Below are 22,411 nucleotides of genomic sequence, written 5' to 3' on the forward strand. Positions count from 1 at the left end.
GTGTCCTTCCCAAAGGAATGCACTACTAACAGTTGCCTAAACAAATTAAAAATATATTAAATTATAAGACTATTTTCTCCAGTGATCAAATAATCTGTATTCAGTGGTGCCTGTCTGCCAAAGAAGACCTCAAGTGTCCCACTGGACACTGCTCGATCCATGTCCGTTAATCTTGGCCAGCCCCAGGCGTAGACCCACAAGGCGGCCCTCTGATCAGCTCATTCCCCTATTCACCAGGTTACCAAAGATGAGCAGAGTAATGGTGGAGCAGCTCCATCAGAAAGTGAAAGGGGCTGAAACTTATGACACTACATAAAGGATAGAAATAATTTCTTAATTTTGTCTGCAGAACAGGCAAGCAGCTTGGGTGTCCATAAAAAGGGAGGTGTAGTGATATTGTCACTGGACTAGTAATTCAGAGTACCAGGATAATGCTCTGGGGAGCTGGGTTTGCATCTCATGGCAGATGGTGAAATTTGAATTTAAAATAAATCTGGAATTAAAAGTCTAACGATGACCATGAAACAATTGTCATAAAAATCCAGAGATAAAAACGAAAAACTGTGGATGCTGGAATCCAAAACAGAAACAGAAATACCTGGAAAAACTCAACAGGTCTGGCAGCATCAGCGGAGAACAGTACAGTTGATGTTTCGAGTCCTCATGACCCTTCGACAGAACTAAGTAAAAATAGGAGAGGGGTGAAATATAAGCTGGTTTGGGGGAGGGGGGGTTGTTGGGACAAACAAGCAGTGATAGGAGGAGATAACCAAAAGATGTCACAGACAAAAGAACAAAGAGATGTTGAAGGTGGTGATATCTAAAAGAATGTGCTAATTAAGAGTGGATAGGACAAGCAAGGTACAGAGAGCTCTAGTTGGAGGGGTGAAATAAGACTAAAAGGGCATAAAAGGTATAAAAATAATGGAAATAGGTGGGAAAAGAAAAATCTATATAAATTATTGGAAAAAACAAAAAAGAGGGGGAAGAAACAGAAAGGGGGTGGGGATGGAGGAGGGAGTTCAAGATCTAAAATTGTTGAACTCAATATTCAGTCCGGAAGGCTGTAAAGTGCCTAGTCGTTAGATGAGGTGCTGTTTCTCCAGTTTGCGTTGAGCTTCACTGGAACAACGCAGCAAGCCAAGGACAGACATGTGGGCAAGAGAGCAGGGTGGAGTGTTAAAATGGCAAGTGACAGGGAGGTCTGGGTGATGCTTGCGGACAGACCGAAGGTGTTTTCTGCAAAGCAGTCACCCAGTCTGCGTTTGGTCATAAAAACCCAGCTGGTTCACGAATGTCCTTTAGGGAGGGAAATCTGCCATCCTTACCTGGTCTGGCCTACATGTGATTCCAGGTCCACAGCAATGTGGTTGACAACGCCCTCTGAAAGGCCTAGCAAGGCACTCACCACCACCTTCTCAAGGGCAATGAATGGAATGGGCAATAAATACTGGCAACACTCATCCCATGAATGAATTTTAAAAATTGCTAAGAATGATTAAAGTCACCATATGGGAACAGGAGGCCATTCAACCTCATAAAACATAAAAATTAGGAGCAGGAGTATGGCACTTGCCACCCCTCTACCGAACCTCCAACTGATCTCATCCTGGCTGATCTGATTGTGGCTTGAACTCCACTTCCCTGCTTGCCCCCACCACCCCCCCTATAACCTTTGATTCCCTTACAGATCAAAAATCTGTTTAACTCAGCCTTGGATATATTTAATGACCCACCGTCCACTGCTCTCTGGATTAGAGAATTTTTCATCAGTTAGATCATATAAGTATTTTTTTCAAATCTGGAGAGATGTTAGTGGCTATGTTTAAAATTGACCTGATATGATTGTAAGAGACATTAGAATTGTTTTATCATTTGATAGAATATATGATAGATATAACTGAGATAACATTGTACACCCCAAAGCAATCACTTTGTGTGATTTGATTACACTTCAGCTTTCATCAAAGGACACCAATATATGACATTCAAAAATAAACTTTAGATAATCCATTAGAAGACAGTTGAAACAAACAATCTGATAGGAAAGTATCATGAAGAGATATTAATGTATATAATGTTATGGGAATTTAAAAAAAAAAGTTTTAGTCTGTGTTTTTTAATTGGATTGAAGCCAGCTAGTCTGGGTGCTTTGATGTTTGGTAGTTTTGAGATGTAAACAGTAAGGTAGAGGGTACATTTGCATTTTGTTGAATAGAGCATTCAAGAATGGGAGTGCAATTTTGCACCTAGCTAGGAGACACCAAGCAATGTTTATATTACTAATAAAATTAGTACTATGAAAGGGGCTATAAGGGCCTGGTGATACAATGAAAATTTACATTCATAGAGAAAGGCTTGGTTTAACAGAAAGGAGTTTGTGTGTGCAGGTCAAAGGCATGTAAGATCTAAGCCTGTAAGCCTACCACTGTGTCTGCGAAAGAACATATTGAAAGGAACCTCATTTTGAATTCGTAAGGTGAAAAATGCTTTGCCTGGTGTCTGTTTAAGTCTATTGGTTATTGTTGGCTTAATGGAAAAATATTTGGGAATTTGTTAAAAGTTATGATAGTAGTAATTTGTAGTCATGTGTGTTTTAATTTATTGTAAATTAAATGTTTCATTTAGTTGGATATAAAAACCTCTCGAGAACTGGTGGTCTTATTTCTGAATTTAGAGCTGCAACTCAAAACATGCGAATTGAAAATATAGATTATGACAGTTGTTTTAAATTTTCCTCTGGGATTTTAAATAACTCAGCCATTATCAACTGCTATGTCATAACAAAAGCAAGGTGATCAGAGTGTAGCCAATGACCCTGAAAAAAGATATGGATGTGTCACAAAGAATTGGCAAGACACAGCATAGAAACATAGGACTTAGGAACAGGAGTAGGGCATTTGGCCCTTCAAGCCAGCTCCACCATTCACTAAAATCATGGCTAATCTGATTTGTGGTCTCAACTCCACTTTCCTGTTTGACCTCACTTAACTCTTGACTCCCTTGTCTATCAAAAATCTATCTAACTCAATCTTGAATAAAAATTCAATGACCCAGCTTTCACTGCTTTCTGGGGAAGAGAATCCCACAGACTAATGACCCAGTGAGAGAAAATATTTTTCCTCATCTGTCTTAAAAAAAGGGAGACTTCTTATTTTTAAACTATGTCCCTGTTCTAGTCTCCCCCACAAGAGGAACTATCCTCCTAGTATCCACTCTATCAAATCCCATCAGGATCTCATATATTTCAATAAGATCACCGCTCATTCTTCTAAACTACAATGGGTATAGCCCCAATCTATTCAACCGTTCTTCACAAGATACGCCCTTCATTCCAGCAATGAGTTGAGTGAACTTTTTCTGAATTGATTTTAACTCAGTTATATTCTTTTTCAAATAGGGAGACCAAAACTAGCAAAATCAGGATAACAGTCGTTGTGGCTAGTGGCCTACCACATGACGATCTTGCTTTCCCAACAGATTGTTTGTTTCAACTGTCTTCTAATAAATTGCATTTAAGTTCATTTTTGAATGCCATGTATTGGGTGTCCTTCTTTGATGAAAGCTGAAGTGTAATTGAATCATCACAAAGAGAAGATCGCTTTGGTGTGTACAATGTTATCTCAGTTATATCGATTAGCTAAAAGAGAAACTAAATTTCTGACTGCTCCTGTTTATTTCTCTTTTGAAGTAGTGTGTCTGGTCATCCTTTTGATAGCAATTCCATTCAGGTGATTTTTAAAATATTCATTCATGGGATGCGGGCGTTGCTGGCTAGGCCAGAATTTATTGCCCATCCCCAATTGCCCTTGTTTGGAGGGCTTTTAAGAGTCAAGCACATTGCTGTGGGACTGGAGTCACATGTAGGCCAGATCAGGTAAGGACAGCAGATTTCCTTTCCAAAAGGACGTATTACAATGGGATATAATTAAAGTTCAGTGAATTTCATTTTTTTTGCATGGTGTCCTAAATGTCATGAATGTATCTTTGATGAATGTTAGATGTACAAGCTGACTTTTGAATTTTGAGGTATTTTAAGAGATAGTGATGCTGATGTTTATTAAATCTGAGATAAAGGAAGCTGTTTGAAAGATGAAACATAATTATTCCCAAGAAATAATCATAAGCTAGGTAGATACTTGATGTCTCCATCACTGGAGTAATGTGTGTTGTGATGTCTTTGTTTAGATGCTCATTTAACATGATAAGATTGCTTTTTATTTGTTCATGGGATGTGAGCGTCACTGGCTAGGCCAGCATTTATTGCTAATCCCTAATTGATGTTGGGAGGGTGGTGGTGAGTCACTTTCATGAACTGCTGCAGTCCATGTGGTTTAGGTACACCTACAGTGCTTTTAAGAAGGGAGTTCTAGGATTTTGACCCAGTGGAAGTAAAGGAACGTCAATATAGTTCTAACTCAGGATGATGTGTGGCTTAGAGAGAACTTGCAGGTGGTGGTATTCCCATACGTCTGCTGCCCTTGTCCTTCTAGGTGGTGGAGGTGGGTTTGGAAGGTGTTGTCAAAGAAGCTTTGGTGAGTTGCTGCATTGCATCTTGTAGAAAGTACACACTTCTGTCACTGTGCGTCGGTGGAGGAGGGAGTGAATCTGCTCTCTGCAGTTCCCTCTTCTGTCCAGCTTCCTCACCCTGTAGTATCCACAGATCAAATGAACTGAAACTACTTAGTATTTTTATTTTGGATTTCCAGCATCCGCAGTTTTTTGCTTTTATCTTTCTGTTCCTCTCTGTAGGTCTCCTGTTGCCAGGCAACAGCACAGTTTTTCCTATTTTTTGACTTCCTTAAACCAGTAACCACAACCCAGCCCGCCCCCCCTCCCCTGAAAAAAAACAGCTCTCCACTTCAAGGGTCGTAAAATCTCATTGAAATGCAGGTACATAAACAAACCCACAGACTTGCAGGCAACATTCTAAAGTGAAATGGAAACCCAGGTTTTCCCTTTCTTAACACGTACAAAATATAAATTATACTTAAAGCCAAAACTTAAACTTAAAGCTATACCTTATTCCTTATACCCTAACTTACTTAAAACCAACTCTAGTTCCTAATAAAGCTCAATTTAAACCCCATATTCTTTCTATTGCAATAAGCACCTACTTCTATTCTTAACACTGTCTGCCTCTTCCAATAGTGAAATCTTCATCTGTGCCTTTGTCACCTCCAGATTTGATCATTACAACACTCCTGATTGACTTCCCACCCTTCATATTCATCAGTCGATCGTACCTGTCCTTGCTAATTGTGCTTCAGTCTTCCAACTCCATAAATTTAATTTGTCCTAGTTTAAAGCACCCTATCTGAATCATGCCCTTCCCCATCTCTAACCTCTTCCAGTCCCACAAAAATCAGATGCACAGGTCTCACCCCAGAATTCCCTCAAAATTTTTTTATCAAGTTTTAGTCTTTAATAGCCCCTTCTTTGCCACAGTCCTATTTTACTTTATGCTGTGGAGCTGTTGCTAAAAATAGCTGCAGTAATTTAAACAAGGTTTGAAGTTGTTACATGGACATTAGAACTGATTTAGAAAGGTGCTGGAGCACCTTTTGCAACTCCAGAAAATCCAAAAGGCACTTTAGACTTTTTAAATGTGTAGTTTTTGTTTACAAGAGATTCAGATTTGTCTGTTCAGCAGAGTTTGATGGTGGTACACCTCTGGGTCATATGAACTGATTCATACAGACAAAGGCATCCTTTAACAGGTAGGGAATTAAACAGAGCAGCAATGGGCTTCTGGCAATCAAGCAGTCCCTTACTGCACAATATGAGATTCTCCTCCACACGATCTTTATACCTCTTATGGCTTTTCAGGGTCTTCCTTCTCCAGGACTTCCATGATGAGGCCTCTTCACAAGATGAAATTATACACTATACTACTAAAAATCCTCAAATGCCACAACTGGAATAAGTATAGGATATCAAGCAGACAAATTAGGTAGCTAATTTGTCCCTCAGAATCACAGTAGTGGGGTATGACAGCAGAAACACACCTTGTTACAGTGGTACTCAGTTGGTTTCGAGTTAAGCCACTTATAATCTCTACAATTGATCTTGAACACTTGCCTTTCTGGTTCAAAGAGTGATGGCATGTGGACTACAATACAAGGAGGCAGTTGTCAAGAAAGTGATTATTTATTTCACAAACATTGAGTGTGTGCAATCCCACGACGATAAAAAGTCAATCCCATTTCCTATATCAGGAAAGAAATCCTGTTCTCACAAATTAGCAAAGTAAGTTTTATTTTCACAACTTTCATCCTATCCTTACAAAAGCACAACATTGCAAGAACAATCAAAGCATAGTTTAAAAAAAACCTTTTCTAAGGTACTGGTAAACATCAGGTGCCAAGAAAGAACTACAAAGTTGCAACTTCCCCATAATCATCTCTCACAGTCGACTAATTAATCCCATCCCTTAAGGTGCTATTTATGCTGTTATGTTTCCACAGCTGCTATTCTTTGTGTGAATCCACATGAGCTTTGTCAGGACATTCAACAAAACATGGCATCACCATCAAGCATTATCCTGTCCTCAGCTGACATCCACACAAGTAGGAGTGGGTACTTGGACAACTTTCTTTTATCTTTCCTGCAGCCTCACTACAGGCAGGGACTAGCATGTACTTAGTGAAAAGCAAAGTACCATGGATGCTGGAAATTAGAAAAATGTTGGAAATTCTCATCTGTGGAGAAAGATGTTGCCTGACCCGAGCATGCCTACAGCAGCTCAAGTTCCAGTTATTTGCCTGGATCTAACTGAGCAAGTGGTGCAATTGATATTTACCAATAAGGATTCTCTCAATTCTATATAGGAATGGGGACTGAACACAAGCAGATTAAAGAGGATCAATTAAAGGGGTGTGCAACGTACCTTAACTGTTACAGTTCCCTTTAGGAAAGGCATCTTGTTAAAGTTTTAGCTTTCTGCAGAAAGCTCTAAAGGAAGAAAGATTAGCACACAATCAAACACAAACAGGGCACAGTATATACAAAAAGCAGTGGCAAACTGTTTCAATAGGACATTGTAATTCGGTAACATGTATCTTTTTTGGGATATGGGGCTGTGTTCAGTTTGAGCCCAGCCAGCAGAATCTTATGCCACTATTAAGATTTGAAACAAAAAAAAAATCCCAAACTCTATTTAATTTCAAATTGTTCAGGGCTGCACAGACAGACAGTCTCAATAGTAGCTAAATCATCACCTTAGAGTGGTAAAAAATCTGGAGTAAAGACAGAAAATACTGGTACCTCAGTGGGCACTAAGCTAACATGAAGGGCTTAATCCCAAAGCTGTAACAAACCTTCCCAACCCAGGTGCTGATGGATCTTGTGGGCATCTCCAGCACTCTCACAATCCCCCAACTCCCAGACAGCAGATTTGCTGCTTAATGGATGATACAAAGGACCTTAACCATAAAGCTGGTTGAAAAGTACCTCAATACAAGCCCTGGAATATTACTGCAAGTGCTACAAATTAGTATTCATCTTTTGGACTTTAAAACTTCATTTTTTTGAAAAAAAAACTGTCTGGGAGCACCAAACCATGCTCTCTTCCCCACCATTTTATGTTTTTTGTCCCAAACTGAAATTGAACCCCTGCCCCAGAACTGAAAAATCAACACCTAATCCACTGCACCATCCAGTCTCCCTCCTCCTTCCCATCCCCTAGCCCCAGCTAATTATTTTTGTAAAAAAAAGCAGGCAGTCTACAGACTGTAAATCAGTAACTTGGGAGGCAAATTAAGCTTTTTGCACATTATAAACAGGACATTTAAAGAAATGCCACTGAAATCAAGCTTTCTAGAATAGGATGTAATTCAAGCTTCAAAGCAAAAAAGGATGGAAAGATTGACAGAGGCAAATATTCAAATACATGAATGAGACAGATTCCTCTTGGTTAAACAGAGAAGTGCTTCAATTAATGGTCTGCCAGTTAGAATTTGAAGTACCTTAATGCAGTTTCGCTACTGGAGACAGTCCAAGATCTTCAAAGTAGAAAGCAAACATTTAAAAGCTGGTAATTGGGTAAACAGACAACAGGAAGGTCAGGTCTTTAAGCAAGCTGCATCCTGACTGAAGTATAATACTCATGCAGGTAAGGGATGTTGGTTCTTTTTAGAATTATTGCTGCCCAGTGTTAAACACACCCCAGATACAGCACAGCTCCCTCTATTCCTCCCCAGTAAGCTGCACGTCACTGGGGTCTCCTGTATGCAGTGAGGGACTTCTACTTCTCACACCAGCAAGCCTAGGCACTCAATTCAATAGGCAAATAAAACCAAACATAGTATCTGAAAAACAGAGGATTTTAACAGTGACGTACATTATGGTGCAAGGAAATTATTAGGCCTCACTGAGTTGGTTCAGGAAGACATTTAATTGCAAAATCTATTTAGCTTTGAGGCTAAAATCACATGAACCAAAGCTTAGAGTGGACAGTGCTTTATACAGACGAATAAAAAAGAGAACTTAAAAGATGGGAATGTTCAACCATAAACACATATATACGAAAAATGGCAAGTAGTATAGTGGACAGTACAGAATATTGGTTTCTTTCATGCCATGGCCAGTCCTCGCCTTGCACTGATCATATCGTTCTTTATCTCTTTTCGTTTTTCCAAAAACTTTTCCCGTCGGTTCTCCCTATGATAAAACAGCCTAGGTTAAAATCCTCAATGCAGTTAAATACCTGCTAACCCTAAAGAGGTGTCAAATCTACTACAAAATCAGGTCAAGCCATACTGGCCACAATGGCTCAGCCAAAACGGTACAGTGTGTCTCTCAGTTCCTGGGTTAAGTTTTTTTTGCGGTGGGGGGGCGGTGTGCAGGGCTGAGATGGGCAGCAAACAAAATGGGGAAACAAGTCAATGGTCATGTCCCAATCATTATCCAATGACCCAGGCTGTATAGTGGACATGAATGTTGAGTGAACATTGTATAAAGTTGATTTCTCCCACAGTTGAATAGCCTACCACCACTCAGTCTCCGCTCACACATGGGAAGACTTTGTATTGACAGTTACCACCGCCTACGGAATTGCACAGCTGGCAAGTAGCAAACACCTGTGGAGGTGTGGGGGAAAACAGTCAGAAAAAGAAATCGCCACATCCTGAGAGCCATGCACCGCCATATGAACACACTGGACCTCTCCCTCCAGTAGCACCAACTATCTCAAAGCTGTCCTCGTCCTCAGTTTTATTTTATTCTTCGTCTCATCTGACATCTTAACAAGAAACTTTGTCTCTTCCTTTCAGGTGTTAAGGAACGCAAGCTCCAACGACTCATTAATACCAACGTCCATCCAGGACCCTCCACCCCTTCCCATCCCATCTTCTAATCCCAGCCCTAGTCGTGTATTCACCATACCCTCTGACCTTCCCCTCTCTGATGCTGAATGTTCAGTACTCAACAAAGGACTCAGTTTCATACCCTGACGCCCCCACCTCAATGAATTCCAAGCTCAGCACGATGTTGAACTCTTCGTCTCAGTGCTCATTTCTTTGGGCAAGAGTTCTCCCCCAGTTCAACAGATGCTTTCAACTTGCCTTCAGTATTCTCCCTCCACCTGGACCCCTCCCTCTGGCCTCTTACCTGCTCTTGATCTTCTCATTGAGAACTGTCAGCATGACATCAGACGTCTCAGTTTCTCTGCTCCTCTCACCCACTCTAACCTGTCTCCTTCTGAACTTGCCTTGCTCCGTTCTCTCAGGTCCTACCCTGACTTTATTATAAAACCTGCCTATAAGAATAGAGCTGTTGTTGTCTGGCATACTGACCTCTACCTCAGTTCTTCAACACCCTACTTCCTGTAAGGACTCCATCCCATTCTCAGTTCCTTCGCCTCCATTGCATCTGTTCCGACGATGCCACTTTCCAAAACGGCACTTCTGACATGTCTTCCCTCTTCCACAACCAAGGTTTCCCACCCACTGTGGTTGACAGGACCCTCAATCGTGTCCGACCCATCTCCCACGCCTCTGCCCTCACACCTTCCTCTCCCTCCCAGAACCATGTTCCCCATGTCCTCACTTTTCACCCCACCAGCCTCTGCATTCAAAGGATCATCCTCCGCCATTTCTGCCAACTCCAGCATGGTGCCATCACCAAACACACCTTCCCTTCGCCTCCCAGCTGTGGGCATACCATAGGGACTGCTCCCTCCGGGACACCCTGGTCCACTCCTCCATCACCCCCAACACCTCATCCCCCCTCCCATGGGCACCTTCCCATGCAATCGCAGAAGGTGCAACACCTGCCCCTTTACCTCTTCACCATCCAAGGGCCCAAACACTCCTTTCAGGTGAAGCAGCACTTCACTTACACCTCCTTCAATTTGGTCCACTACATTTGCTGCTCCCAATGCAGTCTCCTCTACATTGGAGACACCAAACGCAGACTGGGTAACCGCTTTGCGGAACACCTTTGGTCTGTCCACAAGCATGACCCAGACCTTCCTGTTACTTGCCATCTTGCCCACATGTCTGTCTTTGGCCTGCTGCAATGTTTCAGTGAAGCCCAACGCAAACTGGAGTAACAGCACCTCAGCCTTCTGGACTTAACATTGAGTTCAACAACTTCAGACCATGAACACTCCTCTCCATCCTCACCTTTTATGCCTTTTTTCAATATTCATTTTTAAATTTTTATTTTTTATCCACTTATTTTTATTTATTTTCATTTTTATTCATTACTTTATCCCCACCTTTTATCCTATTTCGATCTTTTTTCCCCACCACCGTCCCCCCCCTCCCCACCTACCCCCACTAGGGCCAGCTGTCACTTGTTCATGTTGTTCTTTCCAGAGTGCTTACCCTTGTCCTGCTATTATCACATTCTCCTTTCTTAACTTAATGCCACCATCAGCACCTTCTTTAGCCAGTACCACTACCATTAACACCCCTTTGTCCTTTTGTTCATGGCATCTTTGTCAATCTCTCCTCTGCCCCATCTATCGCTGGTCTTCCATCCAGCTTCACCTGCTCCATCCCTCCTTTAACAATTTAAATTTCATCACATTTTTACTTTTCTTTGGCTCTGAAGAGTCATACGGACTCGAAACATTAACTCTGTTTTTCTCTCCACAGATGCTGTTAGACCTGCTGAGTTTTTCCAGCATTTTTTGTTTTTGTATCAGAAAAAGAAATCTCCTTCCACACCCTGAAACAAAACATTTTAAAGCCTCAACTAAATGAGCAGATTATTAAGAAACCAACTGACGGTGCTATCAAAAAAAAACACAAAATTACTTTATTCAGCTACACTAGCTCTTCTGTTTGTTCTCCAGGGCATATTGCAACAGATAATTATGCAGCCAACTAACTGTTGAAAGACAGAATCAATGAAAATCAATACTTTCACTCCCTTATTTCTCCAGATTATTCCCCATGTAACTGAAAACATTCCAGGGTTCACCCTGTGAGGCAAGCACCCCCTTACCCCGACCCCACCGATGAGTCGAAATTCAGGAACGTGCTATCTCTGTACACACAGAATCCTTTCAATTATCTTAGAGAAGCCCCAGTTGAGGTGTGAAACCCATGTATCATTCTGCCCTCTTCAATGAGTTTGTTCCCACACCAACACTAATCCTGACCTTAAAAAATGTATTCGGAAAGATAAAGGTCAAGGGGCCCCATACCTAGTTTACCAGATTCTAAATGCCGCACATCAGTAAACTAAAACACTGATACATATATAGAGACCTAACTCAGTGAACCCTCACCTGGTCTGTAACTTTGGCTGCTTAAGATCCTTTTTGAGAGAATAGGTCATTCTGTTCTCTTTCTTCTCTTCCCAACTTTTCAGCTTTCCTAAAAGCAGAATAAGTCATTAGGTAAAGAGAGTTGGTGGCGATTCAGAACTATTCAAGTAGAGGTGCACTCCAAATTAAACATGAAAGTTAACCGTAAAGCCATGGCACCAACTAATAGAATGCTGTCCACAAAGCAGGGCTCCTTGGTCTAAGCAAGGTCATTTCCTGCCCCATCCCTTTCAGATCCAGTTGATCAGGCAGATGGATAAATTCCACCCAACTTTCTGACAATGTGGCTACACAGAGCACAGGAGCATGGTGTGGAGATGAGTCAAGTCACCCCATTCCATCTACTGGGAGAATACAATTCAGCTCACTGCATTTCTACCCATAATTGGGGACCAACTCCATTTCAGATCTGTATCAGTTGAAGTGTACTGTGCTACTCCAGAGCCAAGTAGTGAATGTTTGTGAGCAGATGCTTAATAGCAACACCGATTGTTCCTTCCATCACTTAGGATTGGAGGAGGATAGGGGTTAGATTTATCTTACTTTTTGTGGATAAGACATGTATGGGCAACTTTTTAATAGTTGATGAGAGTATCATAGCTGTTTTGGAACAGCTTGGCTCAGGAGCTGTTTGCTCTGGTGCACAGTTCTTCAGCATCACACCAGAATTATCAAGGCCCATAGACTTTGCCACGTCCAATGTGCTTAACTGCTTTTCAGTGTCACATGGAGCAACCCCAAATTGGCTGGATACTGGTATTCATAATGGAAGAGACCTCATGAAGAAACTGAGCAGAATCAACCTTTTGGCACTCTGAAATGAAGATGCTTGCAAATACATCAGCCTCATCTCTTGCACACATGCTAGGTTCCTTGGTTTAGGTTGGAGATACTCATGGACAATCTGGTCCTGCTCGTTAGTAACAGACATTACCTGGGTCCCATCCTCCCCTTATGCACATTCGAATTTTGGAGTTTTAACCAACTAAAACCATGCACCCCAATGGCACAAAGCACTGGTCAGCTGTTTGTTAATAACAGAACTCGGATCACTCAGTCTTTTAGAGCATCTCTTGCAGGGTAGCCTCAACCTGGGTGGGAAGAATCCCAGCCTTGTGACAGAAGCTATTGAAAAGCACAGGAGGACATCAAGTGAAGACAGGGTTAGCCTTGGCCAATATTACTATGAGTAAATAATATGTTGACGTTCACCACCTCAGAGTCATGTGTGAAGAATGGCCACTTGGTTGAGGGACCAGAGGGCTGCTAACACTTGCAGATTTGAAGTCCAATAAAGGTAGGTAGTCTCAGGACAGGGAGAGGGAGAAATCCTCAAATGAAATGGTAATACTGTACATGAAACCTTTTGCTTAGACTGTAGTTGAATCAGAATCTTGGAACACAGGAGGCCATTCAGCCCATCATCCCTGTGTCAGCTATTTGACAGAGCTACCAATTATTCCCACAACCCTGCTCTTTCTCCAAGGTGCTGCAAATTTTAGTTAGAATATTGTATCAAACTATGGCTCCTTATTTTAGGAAGTCAAGGCCAGAAGAAACTCCCCATGATATTTGAACTAAGTCTTTAGCTTATAGAGTTTCTTCTGGTTTAGAGGAGCTCAAATTAGGAAATATTTTTTCATTGGTAGATGATTGAGTAACTAGAAGGCACAAATTTATTGTCAAAAGAGCAAATTAAGTTAGGAGGATTACTAGATGGAATGTCCCACCAGCTTTTGAGAGAATTGGATAATTATGTGAAGACAACAATTTAATAAGGGTGTGACTAATGGCATTAAATGCATTGCTTTTTCAAAGTTGACATGGGCACAAGAGCAAAATGGCCTCCTGTGCTTTAATTCTATCTGAAAATGTGCTTTACCAATATTTGTACTTTGACCTGACAGAGGAAATTTTGCGAAAGTGCAAGTGAAGAGATGAATGCTGACCTTTGTGTGGCTTGTACGTAAGAGGGCGAGTCAAGCTTGCCTTCAGGTCAAACTTTTTGTTGGTTCCAGGAGTAGTGCTGCCAAAGAACCGATACGGAGTAACCACTGAAACCAGGGAATAACAATGAGACCATTAAAAACAATGTTCAAGTAAAATTAATTTCTCCTAAATGTGCTGTTGGCTACTTTGATTTTGTATCCCCTTGATCTCAACTTAAAAATTCAGTTTGAAGGAAAAGATATATCTGTAAAATTACAAATCTAGAAAAATCACCTTACAGAAAATATTTAAAGGCAGAAAAGCCCAGCTCTCTCCAACAATTCTTCATATTTCAGACCTTTTATTTCTTCTCATGTCTTTGGTGCACACAATACAATTTAATAATGTTCTAGGAACATAGGAAAAGAAGCCAGCAATTTAGCTGCCTGACACCTATTCCACTATTCAATGTGAATCATGGTGAAACAATGAACCAACTCCACACACCAAACTTCTCCTGCTCCCCACCCCCACTGCCATATCCTATCTTAGATTTGTCATCATTTTAAAAATCAGAAATCAATTGCTTAATTTATTTAACATTAATTGCTGCATACAAGTATTTCCCAACTCCACTGCTGAAAGATCTGGCTCTAACATTTAAGCTACATCCCTGGCTTCTCTCTATTTACCATATCATTTGCCCTAATATCTTGAAAACTTCAATCGTCCCTTAATCTTGTAAATTCTAGGGATTACAATCCTAGTTTGTCTAACTGCTCCTCCTGATTTAACCTTTGGCATTGAGGTATCATTCCGGTAAGTCTGTACTGCACTCCCTCCAAGGTCAATATATCCCTATGAAGACGTGGTGTCCAGAACTGCTTACAATTCTCCAGGGGCAGAATTTTTAGCTCGATGGGTGGGCATGCGCCCGATCCACTTGAGCGTTAAAGCGCGTTGACATCAGCCAAGCGTGCTGACATCAATGTGCATTCTCGCAATATTTCACTAGGCGCATGCACAATGGAGACGGAGGCATGCCCGCCATTAATTAAGTGGCCAGTTAAGGCCCTTGAGACACCAATTGTCTCTGACTTTACGTAGCTTGTGCAATTTTTAGGCCGTTGCATGGACAAAATGGGTAGGCCAAACCTCATCCACGGACGGGATAAGAGGGGTTCATTGCGTACTGCAATACCCTCCAGATCGTGTGTTATGGATAGTGGTTGCATGCTGCGCTCTCCACAATCTGGCACTGGCAAGAGGGGATGCAGTGGAGGAAGAAGATCTTGACGCAGCTGCACAGGCAACAGATGATGAGTCCAGTAGTGAGTCAGAGGACAAGCACGGTGAGGAGAACACTGAGGGCATAGACGCTGACCTGGGTAACCTTCAGGGAGGCAGGGACATCCAGGTCGCTTTGATCCAACGCTCCTTCAGCTAGACTACCAGATTAGAACCACCACCACCACATGCCAGGGCTGCAGGCTCCATACTTGACCCCTGACAGAACCAGATCCTTGGTCAACAACATACCCTCTATGCCATTGCAATAAAGTTACAGGAGACACACGTCCATCATAACATCATTGCCTACCCTGCACCTACAGAACAAATGAAGCATAGAGGCCAGTTGCACAAAGTAACATCTAATTTACTTGTGAATGTGAAACATTGCAGAAATTAACAAACTGGTGGTTTTCCATCACACCATTAAAAAAGAAAAACGAAAATTGGGGGAACCAAATATCACCCGTGATAAGGCCGTGTTGTGCTTAAGGTGCTTTATGTTTTCGCTTGCGGTTGCTACGTCTAGGTGCTCCCCCCTCGTTGGCACTGGCATTGGAGACAGCCTGCTCACTCTGCTATCTTGTCGGCCTTGATTACCTTGGCGGGCGTCCTCTGGCCTGTGGGGCCTGTGCTGTCTCCGCCTGGGAGGGAGCAGCCAGTGCCATTGCTGCATCTCCCCAACCTCAGATGCCATGGTCACTGGCAGAGGGGCAGAGGAGCTTCTGCCATCATCCGGAGAGCTGAGAGAAGCCCACAGAGACGACAGACAGCTTGTGCGCCAACATCAGGTCACTTTGGACATCCCTGCTCACCACTGATGGATGAGCACCTAGCTGGGATACTGGGTGCCCAATCCATCTCCCACACTAACACTGACCAGCTGAGGTCATTGCCGGTGAGAGGGCTTGCAGGTCCGAGCGCATCCCCAGGAACCCCTGATTGAATCCCTGGAGGAGCCTCTCCATGAGAGTCACCACTCTATTCATGGAGGCGGCACTGCGCTTGGCCATGAGGGTCAACGCAGTGCTTGTGCTCCACAGGAACTCCCCTACAACAGACACCATGGCACGCATTCCCTCGTGTACCTCCGCCAGATCCTCCCACACACCCTGCTGGACATCCAGCATCTGCTGCCTCATGGGCAGCTCCAGAGGTCCATCATCAGCCATCAACTGAGCATTGTCCTGGTCCTCAGCAGTCCTCCAACTGCCAGCACCCTGGGCATTTTTGGACTCCGCCTGGACTTCAAGCGAGTGTGAAGTGCCCTCACCAATGTGCACTGATAGGCTACATGGCGATGTTATGCCCACTGAGGTGTTGGTATCTGCGTTGGTGCCTGCTTGACAGAGGGTGTGACGCAGGTGCGTGGTGAGCATGGTGGTCCTCAGGGGTCAGGGACAGGGCTTCAGGCTCCTCATAACGAACGGCTGCTGGTGAGCCTAAAAGGGAGAAGGAAATTTAATTAATTTCAGTCATGACACTGTCCCCTGCCAGTCCATGACCTCTCAATATTGTTATGGGATGTTTTCTCCTGAAAGGGCAGAGGAGCATTGATTAATCCACTCTATCTGCAGCGCCACTGCAGCCTGACCAATCCTACCTGAGGAACATAGCGCAGGGCTCAGCCGATTTGCAGTCCTCGAGCTGCAAGGCACTCAGTCCAAGCAACCAGGGCTCACACCCTTGGCCAGCTCCTACCTCATTCACATTTGCCACTCACACTCTAACAACTTGAGGTCCACGTGGGGATGGGCAGCTTTTAACTGTTCGGCAAAGTGACCCATGCCAACACGGTACTCACCCTTCCCGATCGCAGGAGGTCGTTGAAGCGCTTCTGGCACTGCACCCATGTGTGCCTCAACACATCGTGGCTGTTGACCCAAGATGCCAGCTCCTCCCAGGCCTTTTCGGTAGGGGGCTCCTCCTCCCATCGCTGGGAGGAGGGTTTCTCTCCTCACTGCCACCTCCTCCAGGAGGGCTGTGAGGCACTCATCCGAGAAACACGGGGCCAACTGCTCCGCTAGTCTGCTCTCCCGCCTGCCGTGTCCACCTGCTAATGTTTCCATTCACAAGGCTTCTGCATCCTTCAGTGGCAGCTTTCCAGGGGCTGCCAAGACCGCATTTGAATCGGCTGCCAGGTCAGCATTGGAGCTGGTGGACATGATGCCCCCGCCTGCCTCTTTGTGGTCCTTCCCAGGCCACATATCACGCTGAGCGGGCCTTAATTGGCTCACCCGTGTAAAATCGCAGAGTGCTGCCGATCTTGGGTGGCTTCCTGACCGCCCCTGCACGCCAAGGGCAAAATTCTGCTCCAGGTGTCTAAATAGGGCTTTCTATAGTGGAGGTATGATTTATACCCCCTTATTTTCTAGTCTTCTAGATAGAAAGGCCAGCATTCTATTAGCTTTAATTTTCTTACCTTGGTGACATTTTAATGATTTATGTACCTGGATTTCCACTGTCTCTGGTTCTTCATTTAGAAAGTACTCTGTTATCCTTTTAAGGAAAAAGTGGATGACCTCACGCTTGCCTATAATGAAATCTATTTGGTAGCTTTGCCCATTCAATTCTATTAATCTCTCGCCATTTTGAGCCTCCACCTAGACTGCTATCCCTATCTTTGCGTCAACAGAAAACTTGGATATGTGGTTCTCTGTCCCTTCATGTAAATTATTAATAGATACCCCTGCACAAATCTTTACATGTCCTGCCAATTAGAGCACTTGCCCATTAGCCCTACTCTGTCTCCTGCCGTTCAGCTAATTTCCTAACCAGGTCAATAATTTGCCTTCAGTTCCATGAGCTTCAACTTTAAGCAACAATATCTTATGAGGGACTTTTATCAAATGCCGTCTGGGAGTCCATATAAATAATATTCATAGACAGTCTCTGTCCACTATTTTAGACACCTCTTCAAAACATTTGCAAATCCATGTTGGCTTTCTCTGATCAGCTGAAAAATTTCAAAATCTCAAGGTGCTCAATCATCCTATCCTTAGAGACTTGAGCAATTTCCTGTCAATAGATGTTAGACTAACAGGTCTATAATTCCCTCATTTCCCCTTCTCGCTTTTCTTAAATAGTGGGGTTACATGACCACTGACTTGTACTCAACATTTTATTCACCTTATTGATTATTGCTGTGTTGATTGGGCATGCTTAGAGTCAACTCTACCAAAACACTCAGGTCTATTACAACTGCATTCTCTGCAACTGCAACACAATTTATTAGTGTATGTTATCAATTTTCCCTTCTCATGGCAGTACTTCAATCTCATCTGCCATTATATTACCTATTTACATACTTGGTCCAACTCATTTGTCATGGTTGAGCTGCCTGTTCTTCCACTACCCTTTCCAATTTTATTTCATCTGGAAATTTGACTGGTTTGCATTGAGCTAGAGTCCAGGTCATTGATTAAACAGTTCCAGTCCCAACACCAATCCCTGACATCCCGTCGAGTTGTCATAATCGCTTGCCCCGCCCCTTCAAATAAGCACTTTACCTACAATCAATATCTTATCCATTCCCAGGGTTCATCAGGATTCCCGACAGTTTTGAGTTTCTTAAGTTTCATATGAAACGTCTCGTCTATGTCACAAGCTTTCCACTATCCAATTTGGATGTTAATTCTCCAAATAAACGCCAAGGACACAATCAAACAGGAACTTTTTCCTCTTCTGAATGCAGAGACTGCTATTTATTTGGCTATTATATAAAAATTACACAATTTTACTCCTGAGAGGAACCTGTTCTTTGAAAAAATTTGAAGGACATTGAATTTTGGACATTCCTCCTCCAGAGTTATTTTTAAAAGTTTGCAATATTAATTCGGGTTGTGAATATGCCACTCTTCAAGAAATCACGAGTCAAGATGGATGCCCGGCAGGGAACACCCAGAGAAGAGATACTTTTTATATCTAAGTTAACAAAGAACTGATGTTACCAGGCTAAAGACGCTTGCTGATTGGTTAAAAACACCTGGCCTAAGAGAAGTATTCTTTGAACATCTTGGTCTTTAAAAACTATCACGCAGAGTTCGTGTGGGAGGTGCTTTGGAAGCAGGCTATAAGAAAAAAAAGTCTTTTTCTGCTCCATCCATGTTAAACTTTCATTAGAACTTTCCTCACCAGGATAATTCATCTATTTTTTTTGAGAGTTTGCAAAGTTGTGATAAGTAAGTCATCAAGGACAGTTTCGCCAAAAAAATCCATTGGAAGAACTTCCAGATCTATTGTGACCAGAAATTTGTTAGATCAACAGCATCGGAATATCTTCGAATTTTATCCTTTTTAAAGAAATGTTCCCATACTCCAGCCTCTGCAGGAGACTGTTTGTTTTATCCTGTTCTGTGTTTGAGAGTATGTGTATAGGGGTTCGAATATCTGTTTTTTCCCCCCCAAAAAAGGGGAAAATCATTACACTTCTAAACTACAACTTGTATGTTAACCAGTTTATTACCTAGTTTTTAAAAAGAAGTTTATTCTATAATAAATCAATTATTTTGCACCTACTGAAAGAAGCCTGGTTAGAGTGTTTTTATGCTGGCAATAACAATATCAAAGGGTAACCATTGGCCAGTTTTGAGAGTGAATTAAACATTTAAACTATTGTTGCAACCTGCAGAGAAGTGGGGCTAGAATTAAAAAAAAAACCTGGAAAAATTCAGCAGGTCTGACAGCATCTGCGGAGAGGGATACAGTTAGCGTTTTCGAGTCCGAATGACTCATCAGAACGAAGGAAAAATAGAAAGGAGGTGAAATATAAGTTTCAATCAGCTTATATTTCACCTCTTTTCTATTTTTCCTTAGTTCTGATGAAGAGTCGTTCGGACTCGAAACGCTAACTGTATCCCTCTCCGCAGATGCTGTCAGACCTGCTCAGTTTTTCCAGGTATTTTTGTTTTTGTTCTAGATTTCCAGCATCTGCAGTATTTTGTTTTTATCTTGGGGCTAGAATTAACTGTGCACTTCTCCCACAGTCCGTAATACTCCCAACAATCAAGTCCATTATTTTACTTGGTCCAGGAGGATCATCACCAAAAGGAGCAATTGGTCACCAGAACTGGCCTTAGGGCTTACACACCATTGGTATTTCAATTGATCAAGTGCCAGATACACAGCACTGCTAAGATATAGCCACCTTCTACTCTCGAGTTCTTTGCTTGAAGGCAGTTCCTGGGCGATTATTCACCGAACCACAGTAAAAGTACCATGATTGTTTACTACGGGTAGAGTGAGGAGGCAGGCCCTGAATCTATCTTGCCGGTACAGGAATCAAACCCCATGCCGCTGGCACTAATCTGATCCATTCGCTAGCCACCTAGCCAACTGAGTTAACTGCCCCCCAACAAGATGTAGCATACAAAAGCCAAACACAATCAAACTTGGACACTACTGAAGCAGTACCTTTAGTCTGACCAGGGTTACTAGTGTTGATATCTGTTTGTTTCTGGCCTCTAAGTTCCTCAGATCCCGCCGGTCTGATTTTTTTCACTTCAGTACCTGGGTTACTGGACAGTTCTGTGTAAGTAGACTTCGTGGTTGGAGTCTTCATCGCACCACGTTTATCATTGACCTTGGTAGCATCTGTAAACCTGTACACCATAATGGATATTAAATTTGCACACGAACTGAAACAGACACTTACACCAGCAGGTGAGTGGGGAAAAGGAGGGAAGTGAAATAAGGAAATAATGAGCATGGAAGAGAAAAGTGGAGGAGCAATAGCACTGAACAATTAGCACAATGAGAAAAATTAGGGTCAAGAACACCACATTATTTTGAGGATGTACCTCCAACCCCCAACTCTAGATAGGCTTCCAGTTCATACATTTTCTATTCCTTAGACAAGTAGGTTTCTAAATTGGCACAATATTCAAGAATGAAGTGCACAGAAATTGATTTAAAAATCACAAGAACTTAAGTTAGCCCAAATCTTTCTCTGAATCTTGTTGAAAGTGGTTGAAGACATTACCTGACATTCGTTTTGGTGACAGAGCACACAGAAGGCAAAACTGATTTTTCATTCAAGGTGACTGCAGCAGCAGAGCAATGTGGTGATTTACGCTGGTTGGTGGGTGTGGATAATCGGTCAATTTTTAAAGTCTGATGTACTGGGCTAAAAAACGGGAGTGTGCTCTTCAGATTTTTTGGTTCATTCACTGACTTCTAAGAAAGAGAGGGGGAAAATGATAAACCTTACATTGCTTATAAGAAGGAAAATATTACAACACAGAGCTGCACCCTGATTAAAGTAGCACCAGATACAATTTTGAATAGAAAACGGTTTCAGTCCCTGCCTATAAAATTGATTGGAGTTGACGATTAGATATTGGAGACAATGTTCTAATGCATGAACATATGAAATAGCAGAAGGCGGCCATTCGGTCCCTTGAGCCTGCTCTGCATTCAATAAGATCACAGCTGATCTGTTTGTGTTTAGAGTTCTACATTCCAATCTACCTCCAATAACCTTTGATTCCCTTGCCTAACCAGAATCTACCTACCTCTGCCTTAAAAACATTCAATGACCCTGCTTCCACAGCCTTCGGAGGCAGGGAGTTCCAAGGTCACAACCCTCAGAAAAAAATTCTTCTCACCTGTCCTAAAAGGACAGCTCCTAATTTTAAAATAGTGCCCTTGTCAAGACCATTCAGGATCTTATATACTTCAATCAAGTCACCCTTCACTCTAAACTCCAGTGGAAACAAGCCCAGCCTGTCCAACCTATCCTCATAAGACGACCCGCTCGTTCCAGGTATTGATCTAGTAAACTTCCTCTGAACCGCCTCTAACACATTTACATTCTTCCTTAAATAAGAGACCAAAGCTGCACAGTATTCGAGATGCGGTCTCACCAATGCCCAATATAACTGAAGCATAGCATCCTTACTTTTATCTTCAATTCCTCTCACAATAAAGGATATCATTCCATTAGCCTTCTTGATTATGTGCTGTACCCGCATACTAACATTTTGACTCATGCATGAGAACACCTTGGTCCCTCTGCATCTCGGAATTCTGCAGTCGTTCTCCGTTTAAGTAACAGTCTGCTTTTTTATTCTTCCTGCCAAAGTGAAGAACTTCACATTTTCCCACATTATACTCCAATCTGCCAGATTTTAGCCGACTCACTCAGCCTATATGTCTGTAAACTCATGTCTTCTTCACAACATTCTTTCCCACCTGTCTTTGTGTTGTCTGCAAATTTAGCTACCATGCCTTCACCGCCCCCCCCCCAATTCTAAGTCATTGACGTAAGTCGTAAAAATTCTGCCAATCAGAAAAAGACCCATTTATGCAAAACTCCTGTTTTTTGCCAGCCAGCCAATCTTCTATCCATGCTAATATGTTACCCCCTACACCATGAGCTTTTATTTTCCGCAATAACCTTTGATGTGGCACCTT

At 42.4% G+C, this 22,411-nt stretch overlaps 1 protein-coding gene across 4 annotated transcripts in view; it reads right to left on the reverse strand.

Moving 5' to 3' along the window:
• Positions 1 to 6,241: 6,241 nt before the first annotated feature.
• Positions 6,242 to 22,411, reverse strand: part of nusap1 (nucleolar and spindle associated protein 1) — a 42,198-nt gene continuing 26,028 nt past the window's right edge. For 2 of the 4 annotated variants that reach the window (XM_078562989.1, XM_078562992.1), the window contains 5 exons: positions 20,979 to 21,172; positions 20,411 to 20,598; positions 13,729 to 13,833; positions 11,741 to 11,828; positions 6,242 to 8,661 (listed from right to left, as the gene is read on the reverse strand). In XM_078562989.1, the coding sequence (XP_078419115.1) occupies positions 8,574 to 8,661; positions 11,741 to 11,828; positions 13,729 to 13,833; positions 20,411 to 20,598; positions 20,979 to 21,172 (663 nt within the window). In that variant the 3' untranslated portion in view covers positions 6,242 to 8,573. The remainder of the gene's footprint in view (positions 8,662 to 11,740; positions 11,829 to 13,728; positions 13,834 to 20,410; positions 20,599 to 20,978; positions 21,173 to 22,411) is intronic. The other 2 variants (XM_078562990.1, XM_078562991.1) reach the window with 2 other exon arrangements.

This window comes from Cetorhinus maximus, chromosome 18, assembly GCF_964194155.1.
Source record: "Cetorhinus maximus chromosome 18, sCetMax3.hap1.1, whole genome shotgun sequence".
Classification (NCBI taxonomy): domain Eukaryota; kingdom Metazoa; phylum Chordata; class Chondrichthyes; order Lamniformes; family Cetorhinidae; genus Cetorhinus; species Cetorhinus maximus.